This window comes from Canis lupus, chromosome 19 (genome assembly GCF_048164855.1).
Source record: "Canis lupus baileyi chromosome 19, mCanLup2.hap1, whole genome shotgun sequence".
NCBI lineage: Eukaryota > Metazoa > Chordata > Mammalia > Carnivora > Canidae > Canis > Canis lupus.
Window position 1 is genome coordinate 54,163,334 of NC_132856.1, and position 27,669 is coordinate 54,191,002.

General features: G+C 44.2%; 1 protein-coding gene and 1 long non-coding RNA gene across 7 annotated transcripts in view; both read right to left on the reverse strand.

Moving 5' to 3' along the window:
- LOC140610923 (uncharacterized) overlaps window positions 1-27,669 on the reverse strand; it is a 38,136-nt gene that overhangs the window by 2,782 nt on the left and 7,685 nt on the right. For 3 of the 4 annotated variants that reach the window (XR_012012352.1, XR_012012351.1, XR_012012354.1), the window contains exon 2: window positions 1,165-1,269. This is a non-coding gene — a long non-coding RNA (uncharacterized lncRNA). Of the gene's footprint in view, window positions 1-1,164; window positions 1,270-5,472; window positions 5,599-27,669 lie in introns of those variants that run through there. The other variant, XR_012012353.1, reaches the window with a different exon arrangement.
- Window positions 10,872-14,097, reverse strand: LOC140610918 (CD209 antigen-like protein 2). Of its 3 annotated transcripts, none has more exons than XM_072787476.1 (8): window positions 14,014-14,097; window positions 13,791-13,865; window positions 13,579-13,665; window positions 13,233-13,295; window positions 12,849-12,926; window positions 12,497-12,648; window positions 11,741-11,853; window positions 10,872-11,337 (listed from the first exon to the last, which is right to left on the reverse strand). In XM_072787476.1, exons 1-8 carry the CDS (start codon window positions 14,051-14,053, stop codon window positions 11,196-11,198), a joined length of 750 nt encoding a protein of 249 aa, XP_072643577.1. In that variant the 5' UTR covers window positions 14,054-14,097; the 3' UTR covers window positions 10,872-11,195. The 3 variants fall into 3 exon arrangements, with proteins under 3 accessions (XP_072643577.1, XP_072643578.1, XP_072643579.1); XM_072787477.1 differs by having other exon boundaries at window positions 13,791-13,903; window positions 14,014-14,081; XM_072787478.1 differs by lacking the exon at window positions 13,233-13,295 and having other exon boundaries at window positions 13,791-13,903; window positions 14,014-14,081.

The following is a 27,669-nucleotide window of genomic DNA, read 5'->3' on the forward strand; positions in this document are numbered from 1 at the left end:
TTGCTTACATTTATTTAACGCCTACTACAGTGGGGCACTTTTCTGCTAAGTACTATATATATGGATTGATTTAGTCTTTCCGCACTGGCATGGATAATATGACCAGCATGTTAGAGAAAGGGCAAACTGACGTAGCCTGGTGGCGGGGGGTGGGCCATGAAGACAGTGTCCAGGTCCAGGAGAGGGGAAGGTAGCGCTGTAAGCCAGGACTCAGGTCCCTCTGGGGTTCCCTGTTCAGCTGTCTGGTGGCCTCTCCCATAGTCCCTCCCACCTCTGGTGCAAGGGAGGAGAGAGGAGCTGGAGGCCGCCCTGGAATCCTAGCTCCCTGGCTCTCCAGCAGCTGCTCTCTCTGCAGGATCAGTTTCCTCAAATGCAAATGATTAGACTGTCAGGAGCTGTACTGTGACCCCAGGGTTGGGGGTGGCATCCACCACCCAATTTGATGGGTGATTCTGTTGCGCAATACAAGAGACACCGCAGATAGCTATTTATTTTACTATTATTGTTTAAATTTTTTTTCCAGGGGCACCTGGGTGGCACAGTCAGTTAAGGATCTGGCTCTCAGTTTCAGCTCAGGTCATGATCTCAGGGTCATGAGATCAAGCCCCAAGTCCAGCTCTACATTCCACGGGGGAGGGGGGAAGGGGTGTCTGCTTGAGAATCTCCCTCTGCCCCTCTCCTGCCCCAACTCTCTTGCTCTCTCTCTCAAAAATAAATAAATCTTTAAAAAACTTTTCTCGGGTTTCATTGAGTTACAATAGATGCATCACATTATGTTAGTTTTAGGTACACAACGTAATGATTCCATGCATCGATATATTGCAAAACGATCACCACGATAAGTCTAGTTCCATAGTTAACCCAGTTACAAATATTTTTCTCATGATGAGAATTTTGAAGATCTGCTCTCTTATGAATGTCTTCTAGGGTTCCAATTTCTCCACATCCTTTTTTTTTTTAATTTTTATTTATTTATGATAGTCACAGAGAGAGAGAGAGAGAGGCAGAGACACAGGCAGAGGGAGAAGCAGGCTCCATGCACCGGGAGCCCGACGTGGGATTCGATCCCGGGTCTCCAGGATTGCGCCCTGGGCCAAAGGCAGGCGCTAAACCACTGCGCCACCCAGGGATCCCCAATTTCTCCACATCCTTGACAACACTTACTACAATCTCTTTTATTCCAGCCATTCTAGTGGGTGTCAAGGGATAGCTCATTGTGGTTTTCATTTGCATTTTCCTGGCGGGGGACACTTATTAAAAATGCAGATTCTGAAAAAAAAAAGTAGATTATTTTTTTTCTTTCAAGACTTATTTAAATTCAAGTTAGTTCATATATAATGTAGTTACTGGGGTGGAATTCAGTGATTCATCACTTACATATAACACCCAGTGCTCATTACATCCTTAATGCCCATCACCCACTCACCCCATCCCCCCACCTGCCTCCCCTCCAGCAGCCCTCAATTTGTTTCCTATGTTTGAGTCTCTTATGGTTTGCCTCCCTCTGTCTTTATCTTATTTTTATTTTTCTTTCCCTTCCACTATGTTCATCTGTTTTGTTTCTTAAATTCCACATATGAGGGAAATCATATGGTATTCTTAACCCACTCCCAAGAAAGTCCAATTCAGTAAGTTTGGAAAGAGGCCCAGGAAAAATAGGGGGTGGGGGAGCAGTCATTTATTTTCTGATAACTAGATTTAACTTCTCATGCAAGCCTCATTTCGTCCTGGTGAGTCAACCTGTCATCACAATTGAACACATATTCAGCCCATAACTTGGGATGGAGACCGTGGAAGGTACAGGTGACCAGGCATGGGGTGCTTAGCAGCATCTGCGGGCTCACTCTGAAACAGGACTTTCTTACCTGAGCCAATTAATAATTTTTTTCATTTGTTTGTACTTGTTTGTATTGTTTCCTCTTACTTGCAACTAGACACGTCCTGACTGATACACAGCCTTACAGCTGAAAGGGACAAAGCCAGTCCTAAGCTTTGAACAAGGAGATAATTTAAAATCCTTGCCCTTCAGAAAGGGGTGAAAGGCAGGTGCCTTAGTCTTCTCAAGCTGCTATTTTTAAAACACCATAGGGGCGCCTGTGTGGCCCAGTCAGTTAAGCCTCCAACTCTTGGTTTCAGCTCAGGTTGTGATCTCAGGATCATGAGATCCAGTCCCGTGCTAGGCTCCCGACTCAGCGTAGAGTCCACTTGAGATTCCCTCTCCCTCTACCCCTCCCTCTGCACTCGTGAGCAATCTCTCTAAAATAAATAAATAAATAAATAAATATTTTTAAAAAGATTTTATTTTATTATTTATTTATTTATTCATGAGACACACAGAGAGAGAGAGAGAGAGAGAGAGAGAGAGGCAGAGGCAGAGGGAGAAGCAAGCTCCATGCAGGGAGCCCGATGTGGGACTCGATCCTGGGACTCCAGGATCTTGCCTTGGACCAAAGGCTAAACCGCTGAGCCACCCCGTGTCCCTAAATAAATAAATCTTTTAAAAAATACCATAGACTGAGTGACTTATAAACAACATAGTTCTGGAGGCTGGAAAGTCTAATATCAAGATGTTGGCAGATTTGGTTCTTGGTGAGGTCTCTCCTCCTGGCTAGCAGATGGCTGCCTCTCCAGGAGGGGATAGGGAGCTCTGGTGTCTCTTCCTCTTCTTAGGAGGGCTCTAATCCCATCACAAGGGCCTCACCCTCATGACTTCATCTCGACCCAATTACCTCCCAAAGATCCCACCTCAAAATAATGCGCCACTGGACATTGGAACTTCAACATATGCACTGGGGTGGGGGGCAGAAATAGTCCATAATAGCATGTTAATGATGGCCATGTGTGCTTTCATTGGGAATAGATAGCAAAGTCCTTTAAGCTAGTCTCTCTGCCCAGAGGGGTGTAGAAATTTCCATCTGATTTTGACAGGAAAGGATAAGGTCAAGAGACAACTCCCAAGTAACAAGCTGGTAGATGATATCCATCGTTGATAACTCGAGAAGAATCTGATAGATCTATTACCAAGAAGCATAGTTCTGGCCACACGGTCAGTCATGTGACCATGAACTTCCCATGTGACTTCCCAGCTTTTCCACATTTGTCAGGAGTCTGTCATTTTAAGGATGCTGAGTGATGGATCCAACATTCTCATAGATCCCCAAATGGACAGACCAGAACAGAAGAGATTTAGTGATGTTGTTAATTTCCTTTGAATTGGGGTAAAATACACATAATATAAATTTGACCTTTTTTTTTTTTTACCACTTTACAGTGTACAATTCAGTGGCATTAAGCACATTCACAATGTTATGCAACCATCTGCACTCTCTTGTTCCAGAACTTTCTCATCACCAGAAAGAGGAAATCCTGGACCGATTAACAGTTACTCCCCACCCCCCTCCCCTATCCCCTGGCAACCAGGAATCTGCTTTCTGCCTTTATGAAGATTTGTCTACTTTGGATATTTCATATATGTGACATTTGTGCCTGGCTTCTCTCTCTGAGCATAATGTTTTCCAAATCCATCTATATTGTAGCAGGTGTCGGTGCTTAGTTCCTTTTTATGACTGAATAATATCCCATTGTATGAGTAGACCACATTTTGTTTATCCATTTATCGGTTGATGGACATTTGGGCTGTTTCCTCCTTTTGCCTATTATGAATAGTGCTGAATTATTAGCTTTTATTTAACCTTTCCTTAGTACCCTATGTATCTAGTAAAAGCAGTTGTGCTTACTGATGCCATAATCTCCATTGTTCTCGTGCCATCCTCCACTGCAGAGCCCCTCTTGTTCAGCTGTGGTCAAACCTCAGGCTGGCAAATAAGTTTTATTCAACTGAGAGTTCTCCATAAGCTTAGAAAAATGCTACCAATGCTACTCTTGTCTTTTGGAGTTAGCAACATTTCATTTGTATTGGAACAGTTATGAAAAATCTCAAGAGTGTCCCACCATGGGGAGATCTACCTGTTTCCCAAATATCCCTTCCCAAAGCAATACAAAAAAGGGATAAAGCAAGCTATGGCATAGCTTGAACACAGAGAATGCCATAACGTAAAAGGATCATGAAAAAAAGTGAAGAATCATGGAATTGAAGCATGAGATGCCCCACCCTTGTGCTCCAACCCGGAACCAAAGGCAACAGAGAAAAACCACAGCGGGTACAAAAATCGGAAACTAGCAAAGCAATCTAAGGTTGATCTAGGACTAGTTCCGGAAAGATGAAGCTTACCCTAAGTCTGAAAATGCTGCAATGATGTCTGAGTGAGTCAGCGTGTGGATTCCAGAAAAAGGAATTGATTAAAGGAACAGTCTTCAAAGTGCATAGCTTCTGGGGAAAGGAAAAGAAAAAGGAAGAGAAAGCTCCTTGACAGTGTGGTGGTGAAGAGGAATGGAAGGGGCAAATGTAAGGCCCTTCAAGACAAAAGAAAACTAGGAAATTGGAGGCCTTTCCACCTGTTTCTGCCAGTAACCGAACACTAAATTAAGTTGACTTGCTGCATTGACAGACGAGGGCGCCATTGAGCTGCATAGCTCGGAGACAGAGCCCGGTGACCAAAAAAAAAAAAAAAAAAAAAAAAAACTAAAGGAACATAGTGAGTCCACAGAGAGTAATTGTAAAAAATCCAGGAAATGAAAATCCACATAAATGGACGAAGGAAAAGTACCCTAGAAAGGAGTTGAGACGTAGAAGAAATTGTAGGTCAACACTCCAAACAGAATTCAATACTGTATAATCAAACAAGCATTTGCCTTAAAAAAAAAAAAATCTACATATCAAAATTCAGGGGTGCCTGTGTGGCTTGGTTGGTTAAGCACTGGACTCTAGATTTCAGCTCATGTCATGATCTCAGGGTTGTAAGACCGAACCCCAAGTTGGGCTGTGTGCTGGGTGTGGAGCCTGCTTAAGATTCTCTCTCCTTCTTCCTCTGTCCCTCCCCCATTCACGAGCTCTCTCACTCACTTGTGCTCTGTAAAACAAAACAAAACAAAACAGAAAACAAACCCTAAAATGCTGACATGGGCAGAGATAAATGACGGAAGAGTCCAACCAACTCAGGAAAGAAATAGAATAAAAAAGGCAATTATCTCAGATATATAGAATAAATTGTAAGGTACGCAAGAGAGAATAGACTTCATAAAAAATTTGATAAAGGGCAGTGGAGGACAACCTGGGTGGCTCAGAGGTTGAGTGCCTGTCTTCGGCTCAGGGTGTGATCCTGGAGACAAAGGATCGAGTCCCACATCAGGCTCCCTGCATGGAGCCTGCTTCTCCCTCTGCCTGTACCTCTGCCTCTCTCTCTCTCTCTCTCTCTCTCTCTCTCTCTCTCGAATAAATAAGTAAAATATTAAAAAAAAAAAAGAACAGTGGAGAGAGGCAGGAAAACAACAAAGAATAATAATGACACCAAGAAAGAAGTAAAATAGGGTCAAGTTTGGGCACCTGGGTGGCTCAATTAGTCAAGCACTTACCTTTGGCTCAGGTCATGATCTGGGGGTCCTGAGATTGAGCCCTGCATTGGGCTCCTACTCGGCAAGGTGTCTGCTTGTCTCTCTCCTCTCCTTCTGCTCTTCCCCTGCTTGTGCTCTCTCTCTCTTTCATGTAAGTAAATAAAACCTGGAATGCCTGGGTGGCTCAGCAGTTGAGTGTCTGCCTTTGGCTCAGGGTATGATCTCAGGGTCCTGGGATGGAGTCCCACATCAGGCTCCCTGCATGGGGTCTGCTTCTCCCTCTGCCTGTGTCTCTGCCTCTCTCTGTATGTCTCTCATGAATAAATAAATAAAATATTTTTAAAAAAAGAGTAAAAAAAATCTTTGGGCGGGGGGGGGGGGGGGGGACTGGAGCCAGTGAGAAATGACTTGAAATGGAATTCCAAGCACTGAAAGAATAAAAGAGGGTGTATTATTGGAGTCCCTGAAGAAGAAAGCCAAAACAAAGCCAAAATAGAGCAAATATTTATTTTTTTAAAAGATTTTTAAAAATTTATTCATGAGAGACACACAGAGACAGGCAGAGGCATAGGCAGAAGGAGAAGCAGACTCTCCATGGGGAGCTGGATGCAGGGCTCCATCCCAGGACCTCAGGATCACACCCTGAGCCAAAGGCAGCCGCTCAACCACTGAGCCACCCAGGTGTCCCCAGAGAAAATATTTAAACCTTAATTTTAAAAATTTCAGAAATGGAAAATCACTTGAATTTACACATTGAAAAGGCTCATCAGGGCAGCCCAGGTGGCTCAGCGGTTTAGCGCTGCCTTTGGCCCAGGGTTTGATCCTGGAGACCCAGGATCGAGTCCCACGTCAAGCTCCTTGCATGGAGCCTGCTTCTCCCTCTGCCTGTGTCTCTGCCTCTCTGTCTCTCTCTCTCTGTCTCTCATGAATAAATAAATTAAAAAATCTTTCTTAAAAAAAGAAAAAGAAAGAAAAGCTCATCAGGTACCTAAGAAAATTAACTCAGAATGGCCAACTCTGAGACATATTTTAAAACTATTCAATTTCGGGCAGCCCTGGTGGCTCGGAGGTTTAGTGCTGCCTTCAGCCCAGGGTGTGATCCTGGAGTCCCAGGATCAAGTCCCATGTCAGGCTCCCTGCATGGGGCCTGCTTTTCCCTCTGCCTGTGTCTCTGCCTCTCTCTCTCTCTCTGTTCTCTCATGAATAAATAAATAAAATCTTAAAAAAAAAAACTATTCAATTTCAAAGATTAAGATAAAATCCTCAAATGCCCCAGATCAAATAATTTACCAAGTCAAAAGGCTTTGACTGCCATAAAACTTTTCAAGACAACATTAAAAAATGAGACAACAATGTATGTCATTAAAAAAACACAAAACAAAGGACACTTGGGTGGCTTAGTCAATTAAGCATTGGCTCAGGTCATGATCTCAGGGTCCCAGGATTGAGTCCCGCATTTGGCTCCCTGCTCAGTGGGGAGCTGCTTCGCCCTCTCCCATTGCCCCTCTCCCTGCTTATGCTCTCTCTCTCTCAAATGAGTAAATAAATTCCTTTTAAAAATAATAAAAAAATAAAAATGAAAAACAAAACAAAAAATCCAGTGAACAAAAGTGTGAGCTAAGGATTTGATACCCAGCCCAGCTGTCATTCAACTATACACAAGACGTCAAGAAACTCTGCATCCATTAGTCTTTCCTGAAGAAGCCATGAAAAGACATACTTCATCCAACAACAGGATAATTGTCTCTCACAAAGGTATGAATTAGAAATTCTGAAACTACTTGCTATGTATTCTAGGATTGAGCAGACTATTAGCAAATATATTGTAAATAATGAGAGCCAGGTTTCTCACTGTTGGAAAAAGAAGTCATAAATAAAGATGAGGAAAAGGCCAGAATGGACTCTGTGCTGTTGGACTGGAAGTAGAGTATTGGTATGACCTCATGGGGTTTTGTTTGTTTGTTTTTGTGGGGTTTTTTTTAAGTAATCACTGCACCCATCGTGGGGCTCAGACTCACAACCTTGAGATCAAGGGTCGCATGCTCTACTTGCTGAGCCAGCCAGTAGAACTCACGGTTTTTAATATACATACACAGATAAGTAGATACAGAAACAAACATACAAGTGTGTGTATGTGTATGTGTACCAGTTAGTATATATCTTGACTCTGCTCTCTGAGAGGTCCTAGAGCCAAATCAAAAGTATACCTAACCTGTAGTGAGATACCACTTCACATCCACTAGGATAGTTATTACCAAAAAAATAAAAAATAAAAATAACCAGTGCTGGCAAGGAGAAATTAGAACCCTCATGCACTGCTGGTGGGAGTGTAAAATGACATGACCACTGTGGAGAACACTTTGGTAGTTCTTCAAAATGTTATGCATAGAGGGGACACCTGGGTGACTTAGTTGCTTGGGCATCTGACTCTTGGTTTCAGCTCAGACCATGATCAGGTTGGTGGGATCGAACCCTGCATTGGGCTCCGTGTTCAGCATGGAGTCTCCTTGAGGTTGATTGCACTCCCTCTCTCTCCCCCTCTGCTCCTCTCTTTCTCTCTAAAAATAAATAAATGAATAATCTTTTACAAAAATATTATGCATAGAGTTATCAGATAATTAAGCAATCCCACTTCCTAAGTACATACCCACCAGATTTATTTTTTTTTAAATATGGTATTAATTTCTTTGTAGAGAGAGAGCACAAGCAGGGGAGTGGGAGAGGGAGAAGCAGGCACCCCGCTGAGCAAGGAGCCTGATGTAGGGCTTGATTCCATGACCCCAGGACCCCAGGACCTCAGGACCCCAGGATCATGACCTGAGCCGAAGGTAGATGCTTAACCGACTAAGCCACCCAGGGACCCCCCTATGAGATTTAAAAACAGGGACTCAAACAGATACTTGTACACCCAAGTTCATAGCAGCACTATGTACAATAACTGGTACGTGGAAGCAACCCAAGTATCCATCAACAGATGCGTGAGTAAACAAAATGTGGTGTATTCATATAATGGGATATTATTCAGCTATAAAAAGGAAGGATATTCTGACATACGCTAAAACACAGATTAATTTTGAAGATATGTCAAGTAAAAGAAGCCAGACACAAAATAACGAATATTATGTGATTCCACTTACATGAAATTCCTAGAATAGGCAGATTCGATACAGAAAGTAGAACAGAGGTTCCCCAGGGCTGGGCGGGGGAGATGGGTTGTTACTGTTTAGTGGGGACAGAGTTTCTGTTTGGGAAGATGGAAAAGTTTTGGAGGTGGGTGGTGGGGATGTTTGCACAACACTGTGCATGTACTTAATGCCACCGAATTGTACATTTTAAAATGGTAAAACAAAACAATAACTAGCCCACGGGTCTTGGTTCTTAGTATCATCTCTTAAAAAAAAGGAACCAGAGCTCACTATAGGACTGGTTGACCCCAGATCTGGGGCTAGGGAAAAACAAGATGTAAACCTGAAGGCATTCCAATTGGCCGAAGCTGGAACAATTAAGCAAGAAAAGAAATGATTGTGGGGCACCTGGCTGGCTCAGTCAGTGGACTGCATGACTCTTGATCTTGGGGTCATGAGTTCAAGCCCTACACTGGGTGTAGGGATTACTTTTAAAAAATTTTAAATGATTGTGTTGGACTATAACCCATGGAATAAAATAAATATCCTTGACCCATGCTGATCTAAAGAAATCAGTGAATGTATAAATAAATGGAAGTGTAAAATGATGTGACCACTGTGGAGAACACTTTGGCAGTTCCTCAAAATGTTATGCATTAGCTCAGTCGGTGGTGTGAGCAACACTCGGTCTCAGGTCATGAGTTGGAGTGCCACGTTGGGTGTAAAGATTATGTAAAGATAAAATCTTAAAATAAATAAATAAAGATAGAATAATTAAGAAAATCACTACTGGGCAGCCTGGATGGCTCAGTGCCTTAGTGCTGCCTTCAGCCCAGGGCATGATCCTGGAGACCCAGGATCGAGTCCCACATCAGGCTCCCTGCATGGAGCCTGCTGCTCCCTCTGCCTGTGTCTCTGCCTCTCTCTCTCTGTGTGTCTCTCATGAATAAATAAATAAAATCTTTAAAAAAATCACTACTAAAAAAACCCACAATAATAATTGCCACAGATGGCTGCCAAAATGAGTGGATGAAAATTTTTACAAAAAATGGAATATTTTCAAAGTCTCAAAATATGTCCTCACAAGATATGTATTCACTACCAAGGGGAAAATATTAACTTAACAATGAAGTAAACTGGCAGGCACCACCTTAACCAAGTAATTGTGGTTAACATCGTCAATAAAAAGACAAGACACACTGACACCATGTAACCCTCGAGATGAGGCGCTAGGATGGACACAACATCTCCTCTGCAGTATCTTTGCCAGAAAAGGATAACTAACTTCAGTCTGATTATGAGAAAGAGACAAACAAAACAAAACAAAAGGGAAAAAAAAACAACACAGATGAACTCAAATTGAGGGACAGTTAGTAGAATAATTGACCAGTACTTGTCAAAAAGGTTAAGGACCATAGACAATAAGGGGCTGAACCTGGGGAACTGTAAACGATACATTTGTGCTGTTTTAAGCCACTAAGCTTGTGGTAATTTACTACAATATCAATAGGAGATTAACGCACAGATTTAGAAATAATATTCTTTAAAATTTTGGGTTTTTTAAAAGATTTTATTTATTTATGCATGAGAGAGAAGCAGAGACACAGGCAGAGGGAGAAGCAGGCTTCCCGTGGGGAGCCCGATACGGGACTCGATCCTGGGACCCCGGGGATCATGCCCTGAGCCGAAGGCAGACAGTCAACCACGGAGCCACCCAGGTGTCTCTGTTCTTTAAAAATTTGTATGAGAAATTTTAAAAAAAATTGTATGAAGAAAGTCACAAAGGACATTTTAAAGGCACCTTATAAAGAGATGATGTGTTCCGTAATGAATGAACACATAGAGAGACACACAGACATGTTCATACCTATAGGTATATAGGTATATTCCCAACCAAAATTACAGATTAATTCAAAACCGTAACTGAGAAATAAAATACGCAGTAGAGAGACACATACTGAAAGACAACAATGTCTTAGGGCAGCCCAGGTGGCTCAGGGGTTTAGCGCCGCCTTCAGCCAAGGGCGTGACCCTGGAGGCCTGGGATCGAGTCCGAGTCCCACGTCGGGCTCCCTGCTTGGAGCCTGATTCTCCCTCTGCCTGTGTCTCTGCCTCTCTCTCTCCTCTCTGTGTGTATCCTCATGAGTAAATAAATAAAATGTTAAAAAAAAAAAACCCAATGTCTTAGTTTATGTGAAACATAATATATAAAACTATAGTATAAAACATAAAGTAGAAAGTATAGTATATAGTATAAAACTAGTAACTGAAAGGGTGGCAAAAAATAGACATAAGTTCAAAGGAGCACATGATGCAATGTGCGACTTTATTAAGGGGATGTCATGAGGGGCTGGGGGGCTGAGACCATCAACAGAAGAGGGGAGAGGTCTACAGCCCATGGAGAGACAGAACTTAGAAGAGAAGGGGGGGGGCCTCAGACTCTCTCTCTCTCTCTCTTTCTCTCTCTCTCTCTCTGGATCTCAAAGACCTCCATGCAGGAGGAGGATAGAATTCACCAGAGAGAGAAGCTGAAAGAATGGGACCAGAGAGAAACCAGCAGAACGCGTACCCAGGCTGCCCGATCTCTGGATACTGGTGGGGTCTGGAGAGCAATGGCTCTCAGGGGCCAGGGCAGGGGGACGAGGGCTTCTTGCAGATCCAGAAGTTTTCCGTACTACATCTGTTATCGTTCCAGCCATCACTGTACAATTCTACACAGTCCTCGTCTCCATGGTTGTTGGGTTCCCCTTCTTTCCAGAAGCTGTGAACACCATCAGAGCTAAAAGCCTCCTACTCGACTCAGAGCCCACCGGTCCCCCAACCCCCAACCCACCCTCGGAAGAGCTAGTTCCTGGCCTTGGGGAGCAAAAGTCCAAGTACCAGCCAGAGAGTGGTGAGGATTCAGAGGCAGTGCTTTCAAAATAAGGGTTCAAACACCACTTCCATCAGAATCACCTCTGGCAAAGTAAAAAAAAAAAAATAAATGCAGGTTCCTGGGCCCATGCCTAGATTTATAGAATCAGACTCTCCCATCCTGGGATGGAGCCAGGACTCTGCATCTCCACCAAGCTCCTCGGGTGATGCTTTCCAATCCCAGAATCTAAGCACCCCGGTTTGGGTTTCCCTGCCCACCCCCTTCTGGGCCATTTCCTCTGGGAGGTCACCTGAGTTGGAGGGGAGTGTTGTCCACCCATTTCCAGGAACCCTCATTGTGGTGGTCACTGAGACCAATCCAGGTGCGCTGGTTATTTCTCGTATTCCAAGACTTCAGAAATTTCTGGTGGGGTGGGAGGGCGGGGGGAGCAGCAAGATGTCACCCTCCCCATGTCTGCCCACATTCCCACGGTTGTCCCCTGCCCTCCATGGAAGACCTTCTAAGGTCCAGCCTACAGCCCTTCCTTAAATTGTATGTATACTGTGTCTGTGTGTTAATGTGTGTATCCAGGTAGAAATGTGTTAGCTGGGGCGCCTGGGTGGCTCAGCGGCTGAGTGTCTGACTTTGGCTCAGGGCGTGGTCCCGGGGTCCTGGGATCAAGTCCCACATCGGGTTCCCTGCATGGAGCCTGCTTCTCCCTCTGCCTATGTCTCTGCTTCTCTCTCTGTGTGTCTCTAATGAATAAATAAATAAAATCATAAAAAAAAATGTGTTAGCTTGTGTCTCAGTTTCGGGTCTGGGGAGAGATTGTGTGGTCTCAGGAGTGCTCTGAGTTCCCTTTCTATCCACAGACGGGATTCTCTCATGCAGGTTCTTCTCTCACATGACCTTCCCAAGCCCACGGTGGGTCCCCTGGAGGGGGCCTTCCCTGCCCATCTTGTCACCTCCATTCCCCCTGGTCCTCCATCTCTCAGAGAGCAGAAGAGGGACAGAAGACTTTGCTGACACATGGTCCTGCCCCAGATGGGAACTCCGCCCAGCCCACCTGCTCCTCTGTGCTATTGATGATCACCAGCTGGGCCCTCAAGTTCTGACATGCAGAGATGGACTCTTTCCAGGTGTTTTGGGTCTGGGAGAAGAAGTAGCAGCTTTCCTGGAAGAGTTCCCATTTCCAGGGACAGGGGCGGCACAGGCCAGCTGGGGAGGAGAGTGGGATTGGGACAGACAGGCCCCCAGCACTTGCATCAGATCTTGGGAACCCTATGTTCAGCTGTCAGATCAGTCCCCAAGAAATCCATGTGAAAGATCCCAGCTCTGCCTTGCCCTCCTCAGGCCAGGAGCCATGGAAAGTGAGTTCCAGTCCCACCTGTGATCCCAAAACTCCCTCTGACCCTTACCCAGGGTGGCATTCATCCAGGTTAGCTGCTGGAGGATCTCATCCAGGTCTGATCGTGTCCGCTTCTGAGAAACATCCACTGAAATAAGGGGACTTTAATTATTAGGCACCTAGTGTGTGCTTAGTGCAGAGAGGGCCCCATGAGAACATATCTATAGATTTTACTGTGACCCCAAGAATCCATTATGCAAATAAAAAGACTGAGACTCAGAGAATGACTTGCCCAACATTGCCCCCAGGGTCTCATTGAGGGATCCAGTCTCCTCCCCAAACTTCAACCATATGGGGTGGGGGGTGCAGGGGTGAGAGGACAGGTGGTGGCTCATTCAAGGTCACACAGCCTCTGAGCCCTCTCCTGCCCTGAATCCAGAGTCTAGCCCTTCACCTTGACTGGGGTTCTCTTGATGGTCCCATGTCTCTTTCTGTAGGGATTGGCGAATCCTGGAGACTACAACAAAGCAGATAATTCCCCTTTTTTAGCACCAACTGTAGGCCTGACCCTGTGTTGAATCTGGCTTTGAGGTCTCTGGGAGCCTAAGTTCCCTGTGGAGGAAGATGAGCTGCATCTCACAGCTGAAGAAACAGGCTCAGAGAGGGGTAGGAACCAGCCCACCGTCACACAGAAATCTATGTGCAGCTCAGATGCCCAAGCCCTAGTGGTTTTGAGGACTGTGGAATAGGGTAAAGACCTAAAAGGACCCAAGACTCCAGGCCCTCAGCCCCTGACTCACCTTGAACCAGGGTGGTCACCAGGAGCATGAAGAAACCCAAAGAGATGAGAAGAAGCAGCAGAGGCAGATGGGCCTGGGTCAGACACCCTGCAGGACCAGCAAATGGGTAGAACCAAGGTTCTCAGGGACAGACCTTGCCCCACCCACACACATTGGAGGGGGCCTCCCAGCTGCCCCTTCCCCAGATACTTGCTCTTGAACCAACCCTGTACCTGGCAAGCTCCTTGAGCTCCTGAGTAGTCCCGTGTACTTTTTAGTTGTTCTCTGGCCCCCAAACATCTCCTCTTCTGAACAGGACAGAACACATTCAGCTGAGCTTTGAAGCCTGCCAAGTCCTGTTGTTAGGACTGCAAGCTGGAGGCTAGACCCAACTCCCCTAGGATACTGGAACCCTGCCCTCCCTCCCACCATCCCAGAGTCCGGGCTCAGCCTCACCGGGGTCACCCGGCTCCTTGGGGTCACACATCTCTGCCATTCTCCTCTTCTCTCCTGCTCCTCTCCAGACTGTGGTTTTTATAACCCCACGTGCTGCCCCTGCAGCTCCTCCCCAGGAACATCCCTCCCCAATCAGGAAGAAGACAAGGAACAGGACATTGCCTTCTATCAGAAAATTGGGTGGAGGAATGGAGTGCTGACACAACTGGAAAAGAGGTCACTGAGGGTAGGGACAAGAGCTGCATGGTCAACTCTGGTGTCAGAAGGCACTTCTCCAACCCCCATTTAGTCCTGTGACCATTGGCCTTGCCTTGTCAAGAATCTCAGTTGTAAAATAGGACAATTGCCCTGCCTCATACTGTTCTTGTGAGGTTTAATATAGTGTCCTGGTCATGGGGATACATTGCCTATTCTAATAACAGATACTCAGTAGTAATAGCACTTAGCATGTGCCTCACGCTTCCCCATGGTGTGTGTTCTCCCTTGTGGAAATAAGTAATAAATTTGAATTTGTTCAACAGGTATGTTCCTGGTGGTCTTTGGCTGACAGTTCTCACAATAACGCTATGAAAAAGATACAGGCATTACCCTGCTTTACAGATGGGGAAACTGAGAAATAGAGAGGGAAAGCAACTGCCTGAGGTCACACAGCTTGTAAGTGATGGGGCTCAGAGTCGGACCCTGGCAGGTGGACCTCTGAGTCCCTCCTTAAGCACTACATTAAGCAGTTACTCTTTTCTCCTTTGTAATTCCTTAGTATTTTGTAGAGAGTCACTTTGAAACTGTGTGTATCAAAATCTCAATTTGTATATGTGGGGACTCCTGATTTCCAAACCTGATTCAATTGGTTATACATTACTCTCTCTCTTTTGTCTTGCAGACAGCATATAACTGGATCATCTTTTTATCCCCTCTGTCAATCTCTACTTTTTAATTGGAGATTGTTGGTTCATTTATATTTAATGTAATTCATGATAAGGTAGGGTTTACATCTCCCATTTTGATTTTTGTTTTTTATATATCTTATGTCTCTTTTTGGTCCTCAGTTCCTCCAGTCCTACCTTTTCTTGTATTAAGTTGATATTTTCTAGTGTATCATTTTAATTATCTTGATTCTTTTATTCTATTTTTGAATTGTTTTCTTAGTAGTTGCCTTGGAGATTACTATTAACATCTTAATTTATAACAATCTAGGTCAGATTAATACCAACTTAGTTTTTTTTTTTCTTAAGATTTATTTATTTATTCATGAGAGACACACAGAGGGAGGCAGAGACACAGGCAGAGGGAGAAGCAGGCTCCCTGGGGTGGGGAGGGGGGGCTGATGCCGGACTTGATCTCAGGACCCCAGGATCATGATTGAGCCCTGAGTCAGACACTCAAGCACTGAACCACCCAGGTGCCCAATACCAACTTAATTTTAATGGTATACAAAACTTTGCTCCTGTATAGTTCCACTTGACCTCCCTTTATGTTGCTATTATCACAAATTACATTTCCATATATGTGTGCCAATCAACTTAGATTTCTAATTATTGCATTATACAGTATTTCAAATCAGATGGGGGATAAAATTACATTTATACTGTCTTTATATTTACCTATGTAGTTACCTTTATGGGAGCTCTTTATTTCTTCATGTGTATTTGAGTTACCGTCTAGTGTTCTATTACTTCATCCTGAAAGACTCATTTCTTTTTTTGCAGTGAAATACTCATAACACAAAATTTACCATTTAAACTGTACAATTCAGTAACATTTAGTGCATTCGCAGTGTTGTGGATGTTGTGCAACCATCACCACTGTCTAATTCTGGAATATTTTCATCACACCAAAAGGAAACCCTATATTCATTAAGTAGTTACTCCTTTTCCCCACTTCCCTCTCCACCACACCCAAAAACCACTAATATTTGTCTCTATGGATTTTTTTAGATTTTATTTATTCATGAGAGATACACAGAGAGGCAGAGACACAGGAAGAGGGAGAAGCAGGTTCCCTGCAGGGAGCCTGATGTGGGACTTGACCCCAGGATCCTGGGATCATGACCTGAGCCAAAGGCAGCCGCTCAACTGCTGAGCCACCCAGGTACCCTGTTCTCATACTTTTCGAAAGGTTTTAAGTAATCTCTACACCCAATGTGGGGCTCAAGCTCACAAGTCTGAGATCAAGAGTCGTAAGTTCCACCAACAGAGCCAGCCAGGTGCCCCTGTTCTCTTATCTTTCTTTAGTTCACTACACATGTTATCCTTTAGCTCTTTGAACATATTAAAACAGCTAATTTAGAATATTTAGTAACTTCAACATGGGTGCTTTCTCACGAACAGTTTTATTCACTGCCCCCCGCCATGTACAGGTAATATTTCATTATTTCTTTGTATGTCTCATAATATTTTTGTTGAAAAATGGATACTGACAACTATGGAAACCAGATCTTCCCTCCTCCTAAAGGTTTGCTGTTGCTGCTGTTTCAGTTGTTTCTATTTGTTCAATTACTTTTCTGAACAAATTCTGCTAAGTCTATATCCTCTGCCATGTATACCCACTAAAATCTCTACTCAGCTTAGAAGTTAACTGATAGGGACGCCTGGGTGGCTCAGCGGTTGAGCGCCAGCCTTCAGCCTAGGGCGTGATCCTGGAGTCCCAGGATCGAGTACCACATTGAGTTCCCTGCATGGAGCCTGCTTCTCTCTCTGCCTCTGTCTCTCTCACATTGTGTCTCTCACGAATGAATAAATAAAATCTTTTTTTTTTTTAAAGATTTTATTTATTTTTTCGTGAAAGACACAGAGAGAGAAAGAGAGTGAGAGGCAGAGACACAGGCAGAGGGAGAAGCAGGCTCCATGCAGGAGCCCGTCGTGGGACCCGATCCCAGGTCTCCAGGATCACGCCCTGAGCCAGAGGCAGGCGCCAAACTGCTGAGCCACCCGGGATGCCCTAAATAAAATCTTAAAAAAAAAAAAAAAGAAGTTAGCTGATGGTTGGAGAGACATTTTCCAGAATGTCTCTGAAAGTCTCCCAGTCTCTGCTGAGGGTCTTTGTATGTTCAGACACAACTGCAACGTGTAGCCAGAAAGTTTGAGGCTCTGCCTTAGCCTTCATTTCCTGCTTTCACAGAACCTTAAAGTCAGCCAGAAGTGAGAGCTTAGGCCTTCCTCGCTTTTCCTGACCAAGAACAAAGCCCTATGCTTACAGGTGACCTTTCAGATCCCAAGATATATCAGAAATTTTCAAAGCCCCTAAGGACATGTAACTCCTTAAATTTTCCTTTTGAGATTTGTGATTAGGCTATTATTTGCCTCCATCACCTCACACAGCTGTCATGTTAAGATATTTGACAAGTGTCTGCTGAGGAGAGGCTTTTGGCACTGGGCAAGTTCAAACAAGGTCAATTAAAGACTAGCCTTTCAAGTATGAGTCTTCCAGGGAACCAGTAGACAGCTCAAATAATGATTTTTCTTTGGCAATGAGGATTTTCAAGAGCTACAGCTGTGTTCTTCTCCCTCTAGTACCAGCAATGTAGGCTGTTATTTTGCAAGGCAACTTCTGAGTTGGAGAGTGGTGAATGGAACTAGGGTAAGTTAAAATTCCACTGAGCTCACTGTTCTTTACTGAGATCCAGCTGTTTTTCTTGACTAAATGCTCCCTGAATTATTGTAAGATTTTGGTTGATTTCCAGAGTTCGAAAAATGCTGATTCTGACAAATTTTGCAGTTTATTCCATTGCTTTTATAGAAATTTACTCTGCCATTTTTGCTGATCTTATTTTCTCCTCCCACCCCCCCACCCCCCACCCCCATATTTTTGATGCTTAAATTGTCTTTGATTTGGCCAGTGGAAGCCTTTCGTACTGGCTTCTGTGTCCTTTTGGCATCTGTCTATCTGTTATTTTGCTAATCAGTTTTCCTTCCTGTTGGTTTGCAAACCTCAGGAATTTCCCTGGGTGAAATCTGAAACCCGTCCCCATACACATAGGGCAGGGAGAAAAAGAAGAAATAAGCAGGCCACTCCAGATTGGTAGGTAGTAGCTTTAACTCAAAGGAATTACATATGAGGTTTTCTTGGGTGTTTGTAAGATGAGCAGATCTCCATATTAGCCCACCAGAATCTTACAAGTTTATGCAGAGGCCTTAACAGGATTCATTCACAAATATCATCCAGATGGACTCAGCACCACATCACTATTTCCAGGCTATGTGCTTGGGGCAGCCTCTGGGAATGGGGAAGGCAAGTGGACCCCACATTCCAAGGATTGGAAAGGGGGTGAGGAGCCTCTGAGTGCCCAAGTCCAGCTCACAGGTCAATCGGTGACCATATCCTCCTGATGACCTCCTCCAACATTTCCTTTCTGGTGTAATTAGATGTTTCAGGCTTTCTCTGTCCAAATTCTAGAACCAGCCATTTTTTCCAAAGGACCCTGGTTGCTTTTAAGCAGAGAATGGCATTCAGAAACTAAGACCTGCGTGTGCTCATTGTTATTGAAGTATCATTGGTCCCAGGACCTCTCAGTAGATAAATGGGAACACACACACACACACACACACACACACACACACACATTTCTCCAAATATTTTCAAAACCATGATTTCACATCAATGCCTCCAATTAAATACAATAGGGTTCATTCTAGTTTTCTCTCCATTCAACTTTTTAAACATCCTCTGATGTTGGGAAACCTGGTTCCCATTATCCTGAATTTATTTATTTATTTGTTTGTTTAATTCCCCCATATGTAATCAATCTCCCTTTTCTACCACCATCCTCTGCTCTGTATGGATGTCTTCCTTACTGTGCTTGGACATTGACTTCTTGCACCAGGTAGACAGACTGGTTTGTTGTCCTTCTTACCTTACTCGGGCTCTGACACCCCACACAGTTCATCCCTCTGCGTGGATGCCCTCCTCACCACATTTGGACTCCAACACTCTAGTGCCCACCAGCTTAAACATTTTGCTCTTTTCATCCAAGAACTAGCTGATTTCTTCTGTGCCCTAAACACCTCTCTATCCTTGGAAGCCCTCTCATACCCAGAGCTGGTGTCCACCTGCCCCCTGGTATGGAAGCTGCCATGGCTCTTAACTCACCTACGAAGGGCTTGTTTTATCTCTGAAAACCAGCTCATCAAAATTTGCTTGCAATCACCACTCATAACTAGCTCTATTGAAAAGAATGGGTTTTTCTAGTTGAAAGTGAGGGTCTTCTGGGTCCTTCTACATTTTAGTGAGAAGTAAAAATCTGACCAGCATTCCTTGAGCACTGTTTTTATGCTAAATGCTTTTTGGACATGATCTCAGTCAATTTCCATAGCATAGCTACTATTGTTTGCATTTTACCTAAGAACAAAAAGAGGTTCAGAGATTATGTCACCTGCCCATGAATGCTGGAACTGGGGGACAGAGCAAGAAAGCACATCATCTTCATTTATGTCTGTGTCTCAAACTCCAACCAGCTCAAAAAAAAAAAAAAAAAAAAAAAGAGAGAGAGAGAGAGAGAAAGGAGGGGTTTGATAATGCTGCCTCTCAGATTTAGATTTAGGGAGTCCAAGGGATGGAAGAGGGGGCCAGATTCAGGCTCAAAATTTGTTGATCTGTCCACTATTTGTCTCCCCCAGAATGTAACTTTCTAGATCAAGGGTTGCCAAACATTTTCTTTAAAAAGGGCCACATATGGGCAGCCTGGGTGGCTCGGCGGTTTAGCGCCTGCCTTCAGCCTGGGATGTGATCTTGGAGACCCAGGATCGAGTCCTGCACCGGGCTCCCTGCATGGAGTCGGCTTCTCTCTCTGCCTGTGTCTCTGCCTCTGTCTCTCTCTCTCTCTGTGTGTGTGTATGTGCCTCTCATGAATAAATAAATAAAATCTTAAAAAAAAAAGGTCCACATAGCAAATATTTTTGGCTTTGTAAGTCATACAGTCTCTGCCACTCAACTCTGCCATTGTAACGTGAAAGCACCACAGACAATATGTCAGTGAATGGAGGGAGGGGGGCCGTGTTTCACTAACTTATTGATGAAAACAGCAGGGGGTTGGCTGTTCAGCTGGAGGAGACTGAGTCTCTTTTTTTTTTCACTGCTATCTCTCCAGGGTCAAGAACAGGTGTTCTACTAGTGTTTGTTAAACGTATGATTAAATGAATGATCAGTGCTTGTATGTTCTTGGTGAAGTAGTGACACTCATTTCACAGATGGGGACAACTAGGACTCGCAGAGTTGAGAAGACCTGCCCATGGCTGCACAGCGTGAGGCAGAGCTGGGGTTCAAGGCCAAAGTCTGTCCCATTTGGCATCCTCTTCGTGCCTAGCTGGGATTTCCTGAGGAGGTGGTGGATGCAGAGCTGTAACATCAACCCCTTGGGATGCCGAACAACATACTCTCTCTGGGATGGGCTATTCCTACCACCTGCATGATTTCCTGTTTCACCTGGGGTTGAACAGCTTGTAATTGATACCAGACTAGCCATCCGGTTTTTCCCTCCGGGGGCTAAGAGTCCTGTTGAAAGACTTTCAGTTCCTCTGGGAAGTCACATTCTGTCTCACTTCCTGATCTTTGCACGTGCTAATCGCTCTAACTGGCAACACTCCTCTCACTACCCTATTCCATCCCTGCTCAAACAACTTGTCCTTCAGGATGTAACCTTTCCCCCAGAGTGTAACTCCTTCTGGAAGCTCTGGAGTGTTTTCCAGCATCACCAAACTGTTTTCCAATTCTCGGCCAACACCAGCTGGATGTGCTACAAATTTAACTCGATGCTGACATTATCAACCTGGAGATAGCATCAGATCTGTCAAAAAAACAAAGTTCAACTGAGTACGTTTTAAAGATCTTACTGCTTTTATTCAATTATTCATGAATCGAGCAGCATCCAAGCTAGCCAAGAGAAAGGAGTTTTGAGGAGCTGTACAAGGCAAGAGACTTTACAGGCAGAAGGGAGCAAGAATAAGGAAATTGTGCTCGGCAAAAAAGCGGGTTGGTTACTGCAAGGTTTCTTGCCCTGTAGGGGAGGGTAGGGGTCCACGAGGGCAGGTCACCTAACTAATGCTGATCAGGTAATTCCTGACTGGCTGGTTAGGATCCTACTTTTGAGAGAGCCAAACTGTGATCAAGTTAAACTTCAATTTCATGATGTGGGGCTTATTGTGTTTGGGGCTTGTTGCCTTGTTTTTAACAGATCCACAAGTTAAAGGCTCAGGCCCATCAGACTGTCCCCAACTTCAGATACCAATCGCAAGTCCAAGCCACCCATACCTTTGACTGACTAGCTATAAATCAAGGTCTCTTCAGATAATTTGTTAGAATTACTCATAAAACTTAGGAGGAACATTTACATACATTTTCTGGTTTACTGTAAAGGATATAAAGGGTACAGATGAGCAGCCAAATGAGGCGGTACACAGAATGAATCCAGAGGTCCTGCATGCAGGAGACTCTGTCCCTGCAGAACGGTGCTACACAGGCCTCCCACATGTGGATGCCTCACCAAGCAGGAAACTAACCAAGTCTTATCATTCAAGAATTTTTGTAGATGGGACACCTGGGTGGCTCAGCAGTTTAGTGCCTGCCTTCAGCCCAGGGCGTGATCCTCGAGTCCCAGCATCGAGTCCCACATCAGGCATCCTGCATGGCGCCTGCTTCTCCCTCTGTCTGTGTCTCTGCCTCTCTCTCTCTCTCTCTGTGTGTATCTCTCATGAATAAATAAATAAAATATTTTTTTTTAATAATTTTTGTAGAGTTTAACCTCCAGTGCCCAGAAGTTCTAACCTTCTAATCACTTGGCCTTCTTGGTGATCAGACCCTCCTGAGGCTGTAGAAGGGCCCTATGCTAAGTCATCTCATTAACATAAACTCAGGTGCGATCCAAAGGGGCTCCTTATAAAAAACAAATAACAACAACAACAACAAAAACCAAATAACACTCTTATCACTCAGAAAATTACAAGGGTCTTAGCCAGGAACCAGGCACAAAGATCAAATATATTTCCTATTATATCAGAGAAGCCATCCTAGATTCCACCCCCAGGCTGGGTCAACTGACTCCTCCAGGCTCCTCCTGGATTTGTCTTTCAGATCTGTCTCCCCACTTATAGACCAAATTCCACATACAGAAACCAGCTCAAAATAGGTATTCAGTAAATATCTAGTGAACAAATAGAATGAGCAAATGTTGGCTCACTCCGCTCCCCAGTTCAACTTCAACACCACACATAGACACACATGGCTACCAGTCCTATATTCTCACCTCTCTTCCACTGACAAATCTCGTCATCTTTTAATACCACCCCTTCCAAGAAGTCTTCCTTCCCTACCCACCTGTAGCCCATTCCCAAACTCACTGGCCTGCACAGACCTTGCCACACCCTATAACCTTTGACCTGATAGGAGGTTGTCCCCAAAGATCTACTCCCAGGTCAGAACTCACTTACCTCCTATGACTCACACAAGTGACACCTGTGGCTTTAGAGATGTCATTCTCTCCTTCTTTGAAATGTTGGCCAGGCTTGGCTGATCTCTCCGAAACTTGGCTACAGAATTCCAGAAGCTCAGCTAACATCCACAGACCAGGAGGAGACCAGAAAGGGCTGTGGTCAAGAATCAAGGAATGGGCAGTCTGATGGGTTTCTCACCAAGCTGGACAGCGCCACCTAGTGCTTAAGGTTGCCTTCAACACGGGTTTACAGAATAGGTGCTACAGGTTCCTGCCTCCTTGCCTTTGCAATGACTGGGAGCTCTGCCTAGCATGCCACACCCTTCCTCCATCTCTCCAACATTTTGCATGTTCTTGAGAGTGACCTCAAAATCCTCCAAGTTTGCTCATTTTCCTCACTTTGAGCATTGGCCCTTCCTGGGCATTGCTGCTCCAGGAAGAAGAGCCTGCCCCACCATAGAGTTCTGTCCTGCAGGAAAGTCAACTCCTGGGTCTGCTCTTGTTCAGCCCTGGAAGCTCTATTCCTGGGGATGTGGATGATCTGTGCCTCACATCTTGAAACAGGGAGACTTCCAAGAACAAGGCAGGCTTCTCCCATCTTTGGGGGGCCGGGAGGGGGGAACTTCTCAGTCCTCTAGGTGTCACCAAACTTATTGGAAAACAGTTTTCCTCACTGCTGCCTCCCCCTGTTCCATGAAAATGATCAATGACAGTAACTACCTTCCCCTTGAGAAAATCAACAGATTCATTTTTGTCTTGGTCCCACCCGTAAGAAGGGTGACTACTCCCTCCTTCCTGCTGGAAGCCCCACTCTCCCAGGACTTCCCTCCCCAGTGACCTCATCTCTGGGTTCTCCTCTATCTTTCCCAGCTGCTTCTCCATCCCCTTCACAGGTTCCTTTTCTGCCTAACCTTGAAATGAGCCTGTCACTCATGAATCTTTGTTATCCAAACCCCTTCCACTGTGGGAGGTTGAGGACGAAAGGCAGCTGGGGTAGACCGCTTATCCAGTTTCTCCAGGACTTAAGCCAGACTGGGGCTGCAGAGGCAGCAAGGCCAGAGCTGAAGGAAAAACCATCTAAGATCCAACAGGCCAAGAGTGAAAATCCAAACTGATCGTAGCAATCAGACTGATCATAGTAATCAGTCTAGTCAAGCTAGGGTATGGGGCAACCAGGGTGAGGCTATAGAACCATCTTGGTTTGGTGCTATTTTAGGTACTAGATCTTTAATTACTTTCCAGAGTTTCCTGTACTATTTAGTCTGTTCAGGTTTTCAACTTCTTGGGTCCTTTGGATAGCTTGTATCACTCTATGATTTATTTCTGAATTGTTCATTTATTTGTTTGTTCCAACTCCCCTCACATAGAAGCTATCCTTTAAAGAAAAAAAAGATTTTATTTATTTATTCATGAGAGACACACAGAGAGAGAGAGGTAGAGACAAAGGCAGAGGAAGAAGCAGGCTCCATGCAGGGACCCTGACGTGGGACTCAATCCCGGGTCTGCAGGATCATGCTCTGAGCCAAAGGCAGCGCTAAACTGCTGAGCCACCTGGGCTGCCCAGAAGCTATCCTTTACTGCATAACAGATTGCTACAAACTGAGTGGATTAAAGCAACACACATTTATTATCCCAGGTTTTTGTGGGTCAGAAATCTAGACATGACTTAGCAGATCCTTTGCCTAGAGTGTTTCATGAGGCTGCAGTCAAGGGAATGGTCAGGATTAGGATTTTATCTGAAAGCTCAACTGGGGAATGATTTATTTACAAGCTCACTCACATGGTTTTTTGTTGCATCCAGTTCCTGTTGGAGTAAGGGCCTCAGTTTCTAGCTGGCTGCTAGTCAAAGGATGTCTTTAGTTTTTTGCCACATGAATTGTTCCAACACAACAATTTGCTTCATCAAAGCCAGCAAGGGAGAAAGTGTGCCAGAGAAATGGAAGTCAGACTCTTTTGTAACCTAATTACACAAATGACATTTCTTCAACGATGAGGCATTATATTGGCTAGAAGCAAATTACTCCCTGGGAGAAGACTACACAAGGCCATGAATACCAGGAAGTGGGGACCATTGGGAACTATTTTAGAAATTCTTTACAGGGGCACCCGGGTGGCTCAGTGGTTGAGCATCTGCCTTTGGCTCAGGTCTCAGGTCATGATCCTGAGGTCCTGGGATTGAGTCTCACATAAGGCTCACCACAGGGAACCTGCTTCTCCCTCTGCCCATGTCTCTGCCTCTCTCTGTGTGTCTCTTATGAATAAATAAATAAAATCTTAAAAAAAAAAGAAATTCCTTACAATATCCCACCAGAATATAAATTCTATTACAGCAAGAACACTTTTGTTCATGTTAACTATCACTTCTATGGTGTTTTGAAGACTGAATGGCATATAGCACATGCTCAATTAATATTTGTAAAATGAAAGACTGAATGGAGTAAGCCATATGGTCTAAGAGTAGAATAGCTAGAGATTGTTCAAGTCAACATTTCTTTTATTTTTTTTTTAAGAGTTATTTTTCTTTCTTTTTTTTTATTATTTATTTATGATAGTCACACACAGAGAGAGAGAGAGAGAGAGAGAGAGGCAGAGACACAGGCAGAGGGAGAAGCAGGCTCCATGCACCGGGAGCCCGATGTGGGATTCGATCCCGGGTCTCCAGGATCGCGCCCTGGGCCAAAGGCAGGTGCCAAACCGCTGCGCCACCCAGGGATCCCCAACATTTCTTTTATGTTCAGGGATTCTATTCACAGGATGTTGAAACTAATCAAGGAGCAGTGGGATGGGTGGAATTGCTATAGCAAGTAAAACGAGGGCTGGCAGACTGTAGGGTGAACACAGAGAGTGAGGAATCTCTGGACTACAGAACTCATGATCTGCTTACTTACATCATCTTGTAGAGCTCCAGGAAGTGATCAGGTGATATTAGGCTTGGTGAGTGCTATATACCTGCCAGGATATATCAATTAGCTATTGCTGCATAACAAACTGCCTCCCCCATTAATGGTTCAAAATAAAAACTATTTAGCTCACAATTGTGTGGTTCAGAAATTGGGTCAGGCTCAGATGGAAAGTTCTGCTGAGCACAGCTGGGCTTATTCATACATCTGTGATCAGCTGGTAGGTTAGCTAAGTTTGGTTACTTAGCCAATGCAGTTTTAAAACATAACTGAAAATGGTATTCTAAAAAAAAAAAAAAGATTTATTTCTTTATTTTAAAGAGAGAAAGAGAAAGCATGAGCAGAGGGGGCTGAGGGAGAGGGAGAGAGAATCTGAAGCAGACTCTGCACTGAGCACAGAGCCCAACTCATGACTTAATCTTAAGACTTTAAGATCACAACCAAGAGTCGGGTGTTTAACTGACTGAGCCACCCAGGTGCCCCATAACTGAAAATACTTTGACATGAAAATACTTAGACAATCAAGAGATGAGGTCACCTTGAATCTGGGTGTGCTTGGACTGCTTCAACCAATAGAATATAACAGAAGCAATATTATATGACCTCCAATGCTCTATCATTAAACACCATGCAAACTTCCACCTTGTTTCCTGGAAGACTCACTTCCAGCATCTTGAGACATCATGTAAGAAGTTCAACTCCTCTGAAGCTGCCATGCTGTAGATGTCATGTGAGGGACCACATGGAGATTCCTGAGACTATATATAGAGAGAGATCCCCTCAATGAGACCCCAACCATTTGAGAAATCCCAGCCCAGGAATCAGAGATGTCAATAAAGATGCCCCTCAGGTAATTCCAGCCCCCAACCACAAGGCACCCCAGCCCTTTGAGTCTTCCCATCTGAAGCTCCCCACTGAGCAAAACAAACCATCCCCTCTGTGTCTTGTCCACAGAATCCATGAACATATTTTAAAATGGCTGCTGTTTTATACCAGTGAGTTCTAAGGTGGTTTATTACACAGCAATAAAAAAATCGGAATAGATGGCATCACTCATAGCTGAAGGTTGACTGGCTGGTGGTTGAGGCCACAGGGGTGTTAAAGTCATATATTTCTCCTCACCCAGGATAGCTTGGGCTAAATTATAGTAGGCAGCTTTCATCAACTCCCAACAGAAACATAAAAAAAAAAAAAAAGGCAAAGACTGTCATAACCAAATTTTCAGAACTCTGGAAAACAGCTAAAGATTTATGGCAACCAAGTAAACACTGGTTAATAAAAAAAAAAAAAAAAAAAAAAGGCAACTTCAGAATGGCAAAAGGCTTTGTGGCATTTTTATGAGCCCTGTCCCATCCTCTTCCTGGTGTAACAGTGTCTTAAAATGTGAAGCCCATGTTCTCAGTGTGAGACCCTGGTCCCTGGTTCTGAAGGGAGTGGAGCAGACTTTATTCAAAAGTTATAATGTATGTCTGCTCTAACCTGTCTGAAAACTACCTGAAAGAGTGACACAAAGCACACATCTCTGTTTTGCTTACTTGCCATTCAATTCAGAGAAGGCATCGGTGCTCCTCAAAGATCCTGCAAGCTAATTTAACAATCCAAAGACATTTGGGGCAGAAATTATACATACAATACACTGCCTGAGGATCAAAACATACAATACTGCCTGAGGATCAAAAACTGGAGAGAATGTTTTTGGAAAATTAGGACATTCAGAAACACCTGTGTATCAATGGGGATGTAGAATGTCTAGTGCAGGGGGCACCTGGGTAGCTCAGTGATTGAGCATCTGTCTTCAGCTCAGGCCAATGTCCTGGGGTCCTGGGATCGAGTTCTGCATCAGGCTCCCTGCATGGAGCCTGCTTCTCCTTCTACCTATGTCTCTGCCTCTCTCTCTCTGGCTCTCATGAATAAATAAATAAAATATTTTTTAAAAAAAGAAAGTCTGGTGCATGCCCAAGGCAAAATACAGTTCAAAAATGACCTGAGAAGACCCCAAGGTTTACTTCAAGCTGATTTTAGGCTCAATGCAAGCCTGGCTAAATGTTGAAGGAGTGCTCTGGCACAGAAGTGATTTGTGAAGAAAGAAGGGTGGGATTTTTGTTTTATTTTATTTGCTCACTTTCTAAGCTCTTGGTATTCAAGAAAAGCTCTGTAAACACATCAGTTGAACCACAAACTAAGGAATAGAGACTTCAGTGACCACACTCATGAAGGAATACACTGTTTGCAAGAATTGTTTGAGAAAGTCCCTAATCAAGTGCACTACTAGAGCTTTCAGCAATCAAAAAACAAAAACAGTAACATCAAACTCTGGAGCAAGGGTAGAGTCTGATA

Bases quoted from the DNA above. Each gene is read 5' to 3' on its own strand.
- LOC140610918 (XM_072787476.1), bottom strand. From the start codon at position 14,053: ATGGCAGAGATGTGTGACCCCAAGGAGCCGGGTGACCCCG. The intron at 13,666-13,790 runs GTACAGGGTTGG...CTGGTCCTGCAG, and splicing joins GAGCTCAAGGAGCTTGCCAG to GGTGTCTGACCCAGGCCCAT. The intron at 13,296-13,578 runs GTGAGTCAGGGG...GCTTTGTTGTAG, and splicing joins GGTGACCACCCTGGTTCAAG to TCTCCAGGATTCGCCAATCC.